Below are 15,526 nucleotides of genomic sequence, written 5' to 3' on the forward strand. Positions count from 1 at the left end.
AAATCACTGTCATATGAAGAAACTAGAATAACTATAAGAAAATTACACAAAAATGTTGTTAGCTTGAAACGTTTTTTTGCTAGAAGAAAGCAATTTGGCATATTAGGGATATTTTATTCAATTTAATCAATAGAGGAACTTTTGCATAATCGATAATCTTTTTGTGCGTCGTTTATTGTTATCGCTAGAATTTTAGTAAACACAGCAATTTCTACAAAAAATGATTTATTCGTATTTGTCCTAAACTGAAACCGTTGAACTCAGCTTGAAATTATTTCACCCTTTGCGAAACCCTGACATATTTTCAATTAACATTTTGCCTTCTGCCAGACGCCCTCAAGAGCTAAGTAATAATTAAGAGCGGGCTTTTAATTTGCCCCGGTATTTTCGAATAAAGCACGATTTATAAATGATATTTCTTCTCAATACAGACTTCAACAACGATCATTAGAAAATTAGTTGGAAAGTTTCTGATGGTATTTCGGCTATTTAATATTGAATGTGGTGTTTGAGTTTATTGTGCTTTTGCAACCAACAATTTTTATTATGGAATGTTCTGATGTCTCTTGGTTTCACAGCATCTATAAAAAAGTTGTTGCTTGCTAATCCAAGTAAGCCTCTATGGATGAACTGTAAATCGTTCCTAACGGGTATAATGCCAAAGAGTTTGCAAAGAAATAAACTTTCAGCGGCCCAATGTCACATACGTCTTCTTAGTTGTCTGCAACTTGTTATCCGGATCGAAGGACCAAAAGTTTTGGGCGAAAGCCATCGTACTTTCAATTTATCAATCTCCGAGTAGACTGGAGTATCTTTGTGAATACAGTTTTGATTGCTTTGCCAATTAGTTTTTATTTGTGCTGTTTTACATTATTAACGTTATTAAATTAATAAATTTGCTGAGTATTTGACTGTGAAGGCACATCTGGTACAAATGTAAAATTAGCCATTCAGTTGGATTTTGAATTAAACGTTCTGGATATTGATGGATAGTGAAACTCTAACATTTCACTCAGCTACGTGACTTCCTATGACTCTAGACGCTCTAACAGGATTAGTGGTAACAAATTGCCATTTCTCTTCATAAATCTTGTAAAGAGTGGAATAGATGCCCAACGTTGTTCTCCTAACACTGTTATCCCAGAACTTAATTCATTATGCTGCTACAGTCAGGTGCCAACATTGCAGCAACGTGATGGGACAGAGATTATCTAACTAACGGGAATTCGGATGTGTCCCTGGAACAGTCACCGGCGAAAACAAAACGGTTGAATGGAAATAAGCCCTTCCGAGATTTCAATAGGGAAGCAGCTGTGTCTGGTGGGATTATTTTATTTGATTTGGGATCCCGACAAGTTTGCTGATTTTGTATGTATTTCCTTTCGTATTCGTCAGAAATTAAATCATCGCAGTTGGACGAAATATGTTTTCAATTTGTCATGTTAAGCTGAGTAAACTGGACATGAAATTGACGGCGATAAGCGTACCATGATAGATCAATGTACGGTTTTAGTGAGGATGATTGAACAGTATCAGTCGATGATGTATTATTGCGAAATTGTGTGGTGTGATGTTTATAATTACGTTTGATTTTGGCCCGAAAACTTGCGAATAAAACTATATGTGTTAAAATTGGAAGAAAGTATTGAATAATTTTGGGTTTGGTCTTGTCTTGGCACGCAGAGACTTGGTCTTTGTCTTGCAAGTCTTGCTCGTAGAGAACGTATAAAATTAAATAAAATTATTTCAATAATAACAATAATATTAATAAAATCAGAGTATAATAGTAACCAATAAAAGAATCTCATCCTATTTGGTATTTGCTTTACGAACGTCTTTCATATTAATTGTAAAGTCTGAAGTTTTCAAAAAGACCTTTTTCTTCAATTATTTTGTAATTTAAAATTGTTGACACGTCCATTTTTATTGTCTAATAAGGTCCAGCAGAAAGTTTCCAAGAGTCTTTTTAATTCTTTGACCCAAGAGCTTTTAATAAGTTTTGCAAATATTATTGAAGCCTTGCTTAGTTTCTTTATTTGGAGCTTTTGCCAAATACTTTATTTTCACAACATGCGAGAATTTGATAAGAAAACTGAATCTACTATCGATTTGGGATTTTGAATTCAACTTTCAAAATATTTCTAAAATACGGGTTCAACAATGCATGCAGTTTTAGTTTTAAATTAGGTTCTTCTACGAAAGAAACCTTAAGTAGTAACAAAATTTGGAAAAATTGTTAACTTCAGTGTCTGTTTTAGCTCATTGTGAGTGATGTTTTGAAAAATGGCGAACTGTTATTTTTTTCCGAATTTCTGGTTCCAGATGTATTTTTCTGCAATTTCATTATTTTATTAAACACCAGCATGATCCAACGGATACGGTCATTAAATGTGCATAAACTTCTTTTTCAAACATTTTTCATTTGATTATAATCTAACAGATCGGTTTGAAGGCTTGTGTAAATACCGTCCCAATACAAGTTTAAAGCAAAATATAATTTTAAAGTCGGCAGGTCAATTAGCGATCTTGCAAAACGGCACTGGATGTTCATGGGTTTTAAGAACGACACAAAAAATGTACATTAAAACAAACGGTTTAGAGATTACATTTTTTGGACTTTTTAGCGCAATAGTTCACTGAACTATTTAGTTCAGTGAGAGTTCAGTTTTAGTTTGAGTGCCCTTAAACCCAAGCGTAAGCTTTCATTGCACATCTATTGTAGTTCTAAGTTTGTTTTCGAACTAAAATTAATATTATGGAATAACTACCTGAATTGGATAACATACGTAGTTTTTTCCAAATTTGATAATTGACTTATTGCCATTAATTATCGATAATAACCTTTTGAGTCATCACATAAGAATTAAGTTCTTATGTGATGATAAATCTTATTTTCTTTGTCGAAATTGAGTGAATCAAACTAACCTGATGCACTGACTGGCGTTGGCTTAATATTAATTGTCTTTTTATCTTTGCATTTAATTATTCATTATTATTTAATTTCATTAATTCCTATGTCTTTCTTCCGTATGTTATAATAACCTCATAACTAATTCTGATTATCCTCATGATCAAACGGGGCTAAAATGGACTTGAGAGCCGTCTCAAGTATGTATATATTTCCAAAGCCGAAGTGACAACATTATCAATATTTAAAAATCAAGCAGATGTCACACATTCTCACGTTTCTTAATTATTATTTAAATTTGAAAAACTTCGCACAATTTATTTAGTAAATTTACAGCCCGAATAGTTCAAGATCCATGATTTGCGCCCTTTCAATACGAGCACTTGGTTCCCAGCCAATTTAACTCGCTAATAATCGACTCATTAGTTACTAACATGTCTAAAAAAATAAAGCGTTTTTCTCCAGAATCGTGGTTGAATTCACCAATTTTACCTCAGCTCTAAAGATAAGTAGCTCAAGTAAATCTAGGGCTTTAGGACCAAGAAGCTCGATTTAATGCACTCATAATTTTCCTAGAAAAATGATCACATTTAAAAGACAATTATATACGACACCTGCCCACAGGTGAATGTTAAAGCGATAATGCTTTTCTATAATCGCTTGAAGATTTTGTTCAACCCACGTATATCTGTTATGCAAATTTCTCATTCCGTTTCTAGGAAATTTAGCTTTCGCACCCAACTCAATATTCTTAATGAAGCGTGGGCCCTAACTATTTATAGCACTTAAACATCTACAAATGTAATACATTTCCAGTCATAATACTAAAATTGTGAAAAATGCGAACGTTTAAATCTTGTAAATTTTTTATCCAAATATTTAAAAAGTTTAGCTCATTTAAATCTGCATCACTTGCATATATTTTTTTCTTTAAATTACCTAGAAGATTATATAACTTTACAAACCAACTCAGCAAGAACCTAATACGAATCAAAACATTTCATTTCAAAATGAGTGTTTGTAAATGACATTAAAACTATTTTTATCAAATCATCAAAAGTGTACTGAGCATTGGAGAGTTAATTTGAGGTTTCTCTTCATTCTGAGCTTTTCACGTTTTTGTAATTAAGAGAAAAGACTCGCTTAGCAGAATCGGATAATTGATATGCAATTCGAACTAGTTATTTATTAACAGTTTTCAATATTTAGGCGCATCGTTATGTATGAAAAATTCCGGTATTTCTTTAATTTGGTGATTTTGGTCTTTCAACTTCAACCAGAAACTCTCAGTTACCTAATAACTAGTCAATAAAAGCAATAAGTATCCAATAAATTTTAAGCCAAAATTGACTGAAAACCCTTAACGACTATCCCGTATCTGCTGGAAGCTAGAATTCTCAAACTTTATTAAAGTAGCTTATACGCACTTCAACGTTTCCTTGCTAATTCTATAATCCTTCATTTAAGTTTCCTAATTCAATTAAGTCTCAGTCTCCTCACGCATCATCGCTACTAATAATTGTGATAATATTTTAATGACTGAAATTTCGAGTCCACGTTGGGAAACAAATTGGTAATAATTAGTTTCAGAACAAGGTGTAATTAAATTTGCTTTAGAAACCCCGCCTGATTTATAATGTAATTTCATTGAACAGTCGCGAGTGCTCCGCAATTTATGGATTACGTCGCAATCGACACGTAGAAGCATGAATTTTCGTAAAGAAGTTAAAAGTTTTAAGTAGCTAGATAATGCTCTTCCTAATTAATCGAAAAGTATCGTAGTCATTTTGCAAATTTAGTTTGGGTTTGCCAAGTGGCACAGTCCCAATATTTCTATAAAATAATAGCTTAACTTTATTTTTAACTATGAAGTTGCAGTAAACTCTATTTACAAATTTAGAATAATACGAATTCAGTTACCTTACATTAGAATTAGTGTTGTCATTTGCATTAGTATCAAATTAGAAATTTAGCTGACAATAATCCACTATCTAATAATAAATTAAGAGATTAACATAGCGTACATCTAAAATGGAATAATATTTGAGCAAACTTCACGAAATATCAAACTAATGTCGCCCCTATTATATAATAATGTTTGAATGTAAATTACCCCCAAGAAACTTTGCACTATTCTGGATTAATTTAATAGTAATACAATAGGGCAAGGGAAATTTCGTAATGTACTGGATGAAAATGTAACAAATTAGGCACCGTTAGTTTGCAACCTTTAATGGAAGCAAGCAAATTGTTAATCAATTTAGTTGTAAAGTTTCGGTTACTTAATTTATCAAGCGAGACCTCCACCTTAAAGTGCACTGAAAACTAACTTGGCGTAACTTGTCCATCTACAGCAAATTTAATTCTGGAAGTTCAGGTAATGTTTCTCGGAATTAGTTATTGTTTGTAAAAGCATAATTGCTCATTACACGGGAATAATTTATTAACGACTAGTTTAATTTAGACAAAAATTGTCATAGTTTTGAGTCTCGACCTTTTTGTCGCCCGGGAAAAATGTAAATATTCTCCGTAATTGGCCATTAAGAAAGAGTTTCTGTTTTTATGAGGCAACATTGGCACCAATGCTCTTTATTTCATTGGATATTCGTTAAAATTTTACAGTTTCTATATTGGCTCTTCAAGAAATTGAGGTTTGTTTGTGTCTATGTGGTAGATCGGAGCAGCAATTTAAAAAAATTTAAGTGGACTCATTGTACTTTACACGCTTGAGACAGACACCTAAAAAATCGTGTTTTCCTTTTGGATGAAATGGAACGAATTATTTCAATGTTTTCATATAAGAAACCTCTATCATTGAAGTAATATTTTAAGGGAGGAAACTTCACAATTATTGACGGTAGCAAACATTTCTCTTTACTAAACAGTTCTCTAGAAATTTCTCGGTGAAGAAATTTTCAGTTCGAACTCAAGAACGAAACTAAAATAAAATTATATAGCTGAAAGTCTTAATAGTTCCTGACGATGCATAAGAACCATTTTAATAGATCCTGCTAATTCTTGGAGAAAAACACTGCAGAACTTAACTTAGCTAAGTAAATGAAAAATTAATGTTTCAAAAACTAAAATGATAAGTAGTGTAAAATTTTTAAGGCGCTGATTATGCGTGTTCTGACTTTTTTCGTGATAAAAATTATTTGTAATTTGGAAAGTCATGGCAGTTTTAAGAGCGCCCAAAGTTTCAATAAATTTCCTCCCGGAAGAACTTGAAACTATTTACTAAGAACGATTAAACAACATTTCGGACAGTTAATATCTTGAATTTGAGCGACGACTAGTTAACAATTTTTACTCCACATATTGTGCCTTTTGAGAACAATATTGAAATAAGCTATATAATTGTATAAATAATAACTAAATAATTGCAAAGACCATTTATACAGAGCGTGCCAAGTATTATGATGCAACCGATTCATTCAAATTCATCAGTTTTACATATTTTTTTACGGAATTTTCATATTGAATACGGCTTTATAAATATTATGATCCCAGATCTCTGATTTTCAAATTACGTGACGCTTTTAACGTCGCTCAAGTCTTCAGCTTGATAATATTTCCGGCATATTTTGATTGATGATAAATCAATTGATTCCAATCTGAAAATTGCGGCTTTATATAATCAAGGAATTAAGGTGAAAGACGGCTTGTTGTGAATGGTCTGGAACTCGCTTTTTTGGTTTTCCCACACAACGTAGATCTATTGGATAATCTATGAATTAAATAGACCTTAATTCAGAACCTTGTTGTGTTTTTATAGATTTGTGTGATGTAGTTGTTAATAATTGAGTAACAGATGATTTAATTATTTTTTGCTGTTGTCGATAAGGTTTAGCAATGTGTATGATGTTCGGGGACTTTATGAAGCTTGGAAAAAGTCGATGGGTTTTGGAAAATTTATTGCAACATAACTAAGGGACTCTAGCTAATTATTATCTAATTTATTATTAAAAAGCTGTATTCCATTTACTACTAGCAAAAAGAAGATACATTCTAATTTCTTTTGTAGAAATAAAAAAATTAAAAAGCAAAGGAAGAAAGTAAATAAACTTTGAAAATGTTAACAACATTGCACCTGTTAGCTACTAGTTAACTTCCCTAAATTTTCACTGTGTAGATTTCTAGTCGGTGATTCGATGCGAATAATTTTTTTATCAACTCTATGCTGGAACGAAATTTAAGTTGTGAGATGCGAAAAATTAAATGTACATATAGCACAGGGCGTTTAAATAGTGCAATGTTTTCTTGATCAAGGTGTAAATCTTTCTGAGTGCAATATGTGGTAGCTCAGAGCAACACAAAAGTATACGATGAAATAGCTTAAAGTCTTCTGAGTTTTTTGGATATTTAATCGTTTGATCATCTTGTGTCATTCGAGAGATGTAATTTTTTATGACCACTCCCATTTTACGCTCAAAATGTTTTCAAACATTTACTTTAATTTACGAAGAAATTTTTTGGCTCAAATGATGTTTAAACTTTCGTTGTAAGTTGGTTGCTCTGTTTATTTTGTTATTTTCTGCGCTTTATTAATTAAGTTATGTAAATGTTAATTTTTTGTAAATGTTTAAAACAATGAGTGTTTAATTATTAATTACGTGTTGAAAATGTCATAAAAACGATCATCTCTCAAATGGCTCAGCATAAACAGACGATTAAAGATCCGAGATCAGAAGGCTGAAATGTCCATTATAGGTAGAAAGAACCATAGATAACATTTTATAACATAAATTTGATGCATTTAGTTGCGTATCTTGTGCTTAAATTTTAGATTAGAGCTATGAGCACTAAAAAATATTTAAATTGGATTACGGATCCAGATGTGATGCACGTTATTTTTCATTATTTTTAGTTTCTTAAGAGAGCCATAACCATATGAAAAATCTATTTTCAACAAATTTAATCAGATTTTTATTGGTATCAACTTAACATCTTTAAAGCTCTAAAATTGAATTTACGATTTACTGTGTAGGTGGACTATATTATATTTCAGACCTTCACTCATTTTTCAATTACAGATCGAAAACCCATTTTGGGTTTTCTAACCAACGTTCTAAAGAACCAAGTTCTAGTTAAAATTAGACACAATTTTCAATTTGGGTGTTAACAATCAGTAATGAGACGAGTTTTCCAAGAAGCCACATATTCGTCAAATAAAAATATTGTACTCGTTTCTTTCTTACTTATTGAAAACCTAAATAATCTCTATTGAAATATGTAATTGAACTATTGTTTCAGTTAAACCGATCGCAAATGGTTGCGCTACTATCATCCCTAATGGAAACTGCGCAACTTTGCCAAGTCTACCCAAAGCTAGTTCTTGCACATCAAAGAGTTACAACTGCACACAAAACAAACATGTGGACAACTATCGACCAAATATCAACAAAAAATCCAGCAAATATGAAAATGACCACACTGTATTAGCAGGTACATCTTGCGGTATGTCAGTGTAGATTAACAAGTTTTTCTTAGTTTAGGATCTATTAATTTTTAGATGTTTACAAAACATCGTTTGATCCATTGAATAGTTTACTACTGCAATAAACTGCATTTGCTAAACTTTTAAATATTGTTGAATCTAACTAAACGTTGGACACTTTTGCTAAAGTGCTGGGCAATAAATGTAAACAAAAATTGATCTTTTAAATATTTTTAGATTCTTTACTTATCCCAAAAATAATGAACTATTAAGAATTTTTGTTCTGTTTTATCTAGGTGTTGTTATGGATTGGGGTCACGGTTGGGGCTGGACAGCGCAAACCCCCGCTATTGCGCCCCAAATTACTTTCACCACAGAAGCTTTAAGTAGCTCTCTCTATTGTCATGCTGTAGAGGACTACACAATGGTTGGTTACGACGATGTGGATTGGAGTGCATTCGGGGATTTTTGCTTTTAAAAAATCAGCCAAACCTTCTTTTATTAAGCTACTATCCCGACTGAATTGTGAATTTATTTAGGCGTAAGATCCCAGCGCTGCTGACTGCAAGGGAAATAACCCGAATAACCCAACAAAATCGACAATTACGCAAATAGCAATAACGCTATGGTCATTATTCAATGGCACAGTATGCTCATGCTGAATTGGTTTTTTAAGCTCGCCGAAGCGAGTAGGAAACTCTACAATAGAAGGAAATACGTTTGGTTATACCTACAAGTCAGAGAATATAAAACCGTTTATGGTTCATAAAGGAAATAGAGTTGCTCACAAGAAATATGTAACGAAAGTGTTTCAACATCAAAATTAGCGTAACGCACTGTCCTATTTACCTTAAGGTGGATAAACGATAAATTGCCATTAGGTTTAGATTTGCTTTCTTTTGGTTTTTTTCAGTTTTGAAATATGTTTGGGAAAGTCACAAGTTATAAATTTTTGTTTTTCTATTGAACCCTAAATATTTCGTATTTTAGTTCTAAGAGGTATCTACATACTTTCATAGTTTCTAAGTTAATAATATGATAACTTTGCTTGCAATTTCCAATTTGTTCATTTGAACGCCACCTCAACTTCCCAGGCTATACAGGGTGGCCATTTTCTGAATCTTTATACATTTTTAAATATAGAGAATCCGTTAAATGGGCAAAATTGGGCAGAATTTGATTGCCTATTCATTACCGTTTTCAAAATTTAGATACCCGACTTGGTTCCTGAACTATCCTGAAAATGCAAGCAATCAACACTTTTTTAATTATCATTTTTGCGTGGAATTCAATAAACTAGCACTCGTCAACTTGATTTACGAGATAAAAAATAAACTTATGTCTTTTTAAATGGTAAGCATAGTTGGTTGTGAGCCTTTTAAACTCCTTATTTTTTGCTGAATTTAACGATATAACTGTTTGTATGTATTTCTCCTTTTGTTGCCGTAAAACTTCAAAATGAGATACAAAAATGTGTAGTAGGCTATGGAAACTTAACTTAAAGGAAAATTAACAGACACAATTATGTTTACTGGGCTAATGAAAATCATCATCTAATTGAAAATAGGCGAGATCAACGTGTTTTTTTTTGTGAACGTCTTTTGAGGTACTTCTAGTGGTAAAATTATTGGTGCATTCTTTTATAATCACAAATTAAATATGGAAAGATATTTACACTTTTTACCAAATGAACTTGAAGACATGTTGAATAGTTTTCCGTTAGCATCGTATCGARAATTGGCACATTTTCAACATGATAGTGCACCTTCACACAACTCACGAGTTGAATGTGAAGATGCCAAWAAATGCCTGGACGTAAACGGAAGTCAATTTGCACATTTAATTTAAACGATTCATTATTGTTTTGTGCTTCGTGTGATAATATAGTTCTTGTTTCCATAGCCTACTACACATTTTTTACCTTTATTTGAAGTTTTACGGCAACAAAAGGAGAAAAACATGTAAACAATTATATCGTTAAATTCAGAAAAAAATAAGGATATTAAAAGGCTCACAGCCAACTATGATTACCATTTAAAAACCCATAAGTTTATTTATTCGATTCATCGCAAAAAGTTGTACTAAGGGCAGTTTTAACTTTTTTCGAAGTAAAGCAGTTTACGTAATAAGTGATAATTAAAAAAGTGTTGATTTATTGTATTCAGGATATTTCAGGTACCAAGTCGGGTACCTAAATTTTGAAAACGGTAATGAATAGACAATCGAATTCTGCCCAATTTTGCCCATTTAACGGATTCTCTATCTTTAAAAATGTAGAAGTTACCTATACAAAGATTCAGAAAATGGCCACCCTGTATATTGAATAAATTTCAACCCTGTAATTGATGAAATTCTGACGAATTATTTACTGAAGTGCCACATATACTTCTGATGGTGACAACTCCGGAAAAATTTTTAGTAAACAGCTTAAAATTTCCAATAAGCTATCAGAGAAGGACAAACCAGTAACGAATTTCGAAACGACGATTTACTAGGGTGTTGAATTATAAGTAGGTACTATTTAACAATTTTCATTAGGAAATAAGTTGAATTTATCTGCACTTGCTGCTCAATTTATTCAAAAAATATTCATTTCCTTCCCCTTTCTGAAACTGGCTGCGCATTGACTGCAGGTTAAAGTTGAATGCTTTCTACTATAGGCGAATATTTTTGCTTTTATTTATCCGTAATATTGATATAACGCAATTAAATTCAATGCTATTTTACCTGACTTGAACATTTCAAATTCGCACTTTCCAAACAAAGGCCGACCTAATTAAAAATACTCATTTACTCAATATTTCCATGCCGAAATAATTAAACTGCATGAACGGCTCGCTTCGGTCTTTACACAATTGAAAAATCAATTCTGAACCCCAGGAGCCCCTAAGCCTAACCACACAAAAGCATATCAGAAAATCTCGAAACTTGCTAAATTTGTCGAGACTTTTTGCCCTCCGTTTGGTCCCACAGGAGCGCAAACAAATTGAAGTTTAACGATCGTTTGAACTTGAGGTGATTTAATTAAACTCAACAAATACCAGTTGTTGATTTAAAAATGAAACAAGTCATGCAAAGCTCACACTTGAATTTACTGTTCATTTTTCGTCACTTGTCCGACTGAAAACTTTTCAAATCCAGCTTGATTTTTAGCTAAAGTGCAAAATACTTACTTATTTAATAAAGCATTTAATCTCACAATAAAACAGGGCTTCGCATAAAGCTAATATAACGCATATCTTTGAGGTTATTTAAGAAAAGTAGCGTTTCCTCTATATTAAAAGCTAAATTTCTGAAATACTTCTAAAGGAAACTTGCGGCATGAAACCCTGCATGGAAACTAAGATGAGCACTCAAGACATATTACATTTTCTCATCAAATAAAGAAAAAACCTTTTCAGAATTTGTCATAAATAATATTTAATCTAAAACATGCTATTTATATATTTTAACATTCCGACTCAGGTGCTTTAGCTTGAAAACTGAAACAACTAATCTTAATTTTCCAAGTTCTTCTATTCAAACCGTTTTTTCGCTTGTTTGCTGACTAGAAGTTTTTGCAGTACTTCAGCAAGCATTTTTTAAATCTCTGAATTCTTACAAAGCCTGTGTTTTACATGAGCAGTTAAGCGAGTTAATTAACTTTTAAAGTGCTCAACAATTCAATTACATCCCCCACATAATAACATTCCTTTCTGGTTTCTACTTCCGGTGATGGTGTCTGAATTTAATCTCGTTAATTTAACACACTTATCTTTCCGGTTATGAGACAGTGTTCAAGCTCTCACTCTGTTTTGAGTGATTAATGTAATTTCCTTCAGGAGCAAAAATATTTGCGACGTTTCACCTCGCTTTGCGTGGGAGAATTAATTATTAGTTTTTCACGTTTTATTTTCGTCTTAACTCAATAGAATTTCCGACTTTATCATTTTCAACTTGATATTAATTAAAGTCTTAGAATGACAGTTTTTTTTTGGGACAACGAAGAAGAAGTGTTAACTTTCTTGAAAATCAGCAACAAATTATTTTTTCAAAATCCCTAATTTTTTTTAAATGTGGTGGTCTGGAAATTGAAAAACAGGCGATATAATTTTTAAATCTTTGTTATTCGCCCAAAAATTCTTCTAATGCGAAAATGTGTTAGATTGTTCAGTAGCTTCGTATACTCGTAGATACTTGACATGTTTTATAAAATTTATCATTCCTTTCGAGGCATTCATCGGATTAATGAAAGGTTCTAGAAAGAATTTGAGCAATTATGAGTAACTATTGACTTTTGATATGTAGACTACATTGTTCAAATAATTTGTAGATTTTGCCAGAGGAAATTCAGATAAACAAATTGAAGCCATGTCAATAAAATACAAAGCAACAGATGAATTTAAAAATCGTCTGATATTACATCTTGACAGTAATTAAAAAATACAAATTAATTTGTATTTATGAAAAAATTGATAAGTACTGTCCAAGTTGGCAGAACTAGTAGGTAAACATTATTATGTTATACTAATAATAATTGTTCTGATTGTAGATCTATCGCGCGGCTAATGTTATTAAAAAATTATTTAACACTTAAACAGTAATATTTGTTTGCTTGAGCTAATGTGCATATATGATAAACTAGATTAAAAACTACTCGATAAGTTATAACTTGTAATGGCTGTTAGACTGAATAACTATAAATGTTGGCTAACTTATGTAGACTGCAAGTTTAATTTTGCAATTAAAGGGCATTTTAAATAAGAGTAATGCATTATTTAAATTGTCCCGTCTAGATTATTATGGATTATTCAATGTTAATAAATGTCGTGAATACACTGCCAGTTTAGTATAGGACTTCCTAACGATGTAGCAACGTCATAAAAGCACATGATATAATTGAACATTACCATTATTTTCTTCACTTAAATGCTTCTAAAAAATAACCTATGATTCATATGGTCTAAATGTATTCATTCAGATATTTTCAGTTGTCGTGTTTTAACAATTTTTCCGCATAATTTACACACTTTAAAATATTTTTGATCGACATCAATTATACAATTTTAATTAATGATTGCAATGGAAAATTATTTCCTAATAAAGATAACTCTTCATAGCATGTAAATGTGCTCTTTTATACCCTCATCAACAAATCAACAAAATTAGTTAACGTTTAAGGAAAAACCTCTCTGTAAGATACAACTCCAACTACGTAGTTTAGTAGATGTATTTTTCTGCGTTGATAATGGTGGTAATACTGAGTACCTAATTAGGAAGTTTTTCAGCAAAACGAGAACTTTTCAAGCGCCGGTTTTATTCAGCAAACTTTCCAGCTTAATTAATCTTTATTTACATCTATAAGTTGGACTAATTGCAGCTGCAAGCTAAAAATGCAAAAACCAAAAGATTTCTCCAACTGAGTATCAGTGGGGTGGAAGCCCAGATTATTTTAAATATTGAGCCAGCGGGGTAACATTTAAAATCCAAAAACGGGTAATTTTTTTTATTGAGTTGAAGCAATGACTTCCTGAAAGAAAATGCTTCCAGTTACATAAAAATGTACTCATTGTTACTGCCGTTATTGAAATAAATATCTAAATAAGTACTGTATAAGTCCCATAGAAAATAGTTGTACGTCTTAATAAACAGTATTAATAGTAAAATTGTGTAGAAATATTATTTCAATATGTTTGTAAATACTATCAAGAGTACCTACAGTTCTTTGACTAGTTGAGAAAAACCGATTTGTTTATTGTTTGGGATTTTTGTGAAAATTTAAAACAACTTTGGAAAAAGAAATTGGCCATTCTTCAGCAAGTACTCGTTCATATGCATATTTCAAATTTACCAAACGGAATCGCTCTATATGTTCGAATATTTGTACCTAATACCCAAAATGTCCAAATAAGCAAGATTTGAGTACTTCGTCCATTAAATTCCCCCTTTTTACCTAAACGCACACATTGTAAGCTATTTGTAGTTCAGAACTAAACGCTTTTTAAATAAACATTAATATTGAGATTTTAGCTACAAAACTGTGTCGTGTAAAAATCTCTATATAAGATAAGATTAAGTAACTGATGTATAATATTCTAAATTAACTTAGCACTTAGATTAACAGAATGTAATTTCGTAATATTATTGTACAAATGTTTTTGGCGGTTCGGATATGGAACAACATATCTGACCCAAAAAATGGTATACAGGTTACGTGTCCAATCGATGTTTTAATGCATTGTTTTCTTGCACCTTGCACCATTACATTTACACAATTTTAACCTGTTTAGAAAACGGCGATATAATATTATATGGAAACAATTAGATTTAAACCGAAGTTCAACCGTCTTAAATTAGTGCAGTTAATTTTCCACCAAAAAGGACCGATCTTAGAGGTCATTTCCCAAAGAAATATAAAAACTTGATATTATTACCAACTCCAAATCAATTTCAGTAAAATATTACATAAATCCTTTGAAATTATTTGTAGAACTCAACTGATTCTATGCTTACACATTTGTCACATTTTTAAAATTACTGATTAAGTATGAGTAGATAGTTGGGACTGAATATGAAATTGAAATCATCTGGAAATTTCTATAATTTACAAATAGGTTTTCGTAAAAGGGCCTGTTGATTTTATTCTCCTTATATGCCCGAAAAGCGTACTTAAGCGAAACGTTTGTTTTGAATAAGAATGACCTAAACCAAAAAATAAACTTCTTCATCGTTGTGGAGTTATATAGATTAATCGTAAGAAAATGTATTCTTCAAAATTCACAGTGTTAAGTGGGAGTGCCAATGTTTATGATTATAAAGTATCTTATGAGTAAGATCTATTATGGAGAATCTAATCATAAATTATTTTCTGTGTATATAACTCAGTTAGGTGCCAAAATACCATTGAAAAATGTGTACATTATCATCATACCAAACCATACCATTGAATGGATATCAGAATTTTATGAAAAGCAAAAATCCTCTGCTTTATTTATGAATTATTCTGATATAAAGCAAAGTTCTAATTGTAAATTAGAAACATCAACGTTTTTTTATTACAGCCAATTTCGGCAAGCGTTCGATAAAATAAAATTAATTTACCCCTATTTTTGTTATAACATATATGTGTAGAGTGTAGGATGTTTGTATTTAGTGATAATTGACAAACCCTACAACCATGTTAGACTTTTTGTATAGACTGA

At 31.5% G+C, this 15,526-nt stretch overlaps 1 protein-coding gene across 2 annotated transcripts in view; it reads left to right on the forward strand.

The window, feature by feature from the left end:
- Positions 1-9,470, forward strand: part of LOC109545110 — a 64,160-nt gene extending 54,690 nt beyond the window's left edge. The window contains exons 6-7 of one of the 2 annotated variants that reach the window (XM_019915605.2): positions 8,162-8,365; positions 8,642-9,470. In XM_019915605.2, the coding sequence (XP_019771164.2) occupies positions 8,162-8,365; positions 8,642-8,823 (386 nt within the window). In that variant the 3' untranslated portion in view covers positions 8,824-9,470. The remainder of the gene's footprint in view (positions 1-8,161; positions 8,366-8,641) is intronic. The other variant, XM_048667741.1, reaches the window with a different exon arrangement.
- The last annotated feature ends 6,056 nt before the right edge of the window (positions 9,471-15,526 follow it).

This window comes from Dendroctonus ponderosae, unplaced genomic scaffold, assembly GCF_020466585.1.
Source record: "Dendroctonus ponderosae isolate FM_Combo_2020 unplaced genomic scaffold, Dpon_F_20191213v2 Dpon_F_20191213_6, whole genome shotgun sequence".
Taxonomy (NCBI): domain Eukaryota; kingdom Metazoa; phylum Arthropoda; class Insecta; order Coleoptera; family Curculionidae; genus Dendroctonus; species Dendroctonus ponderosae.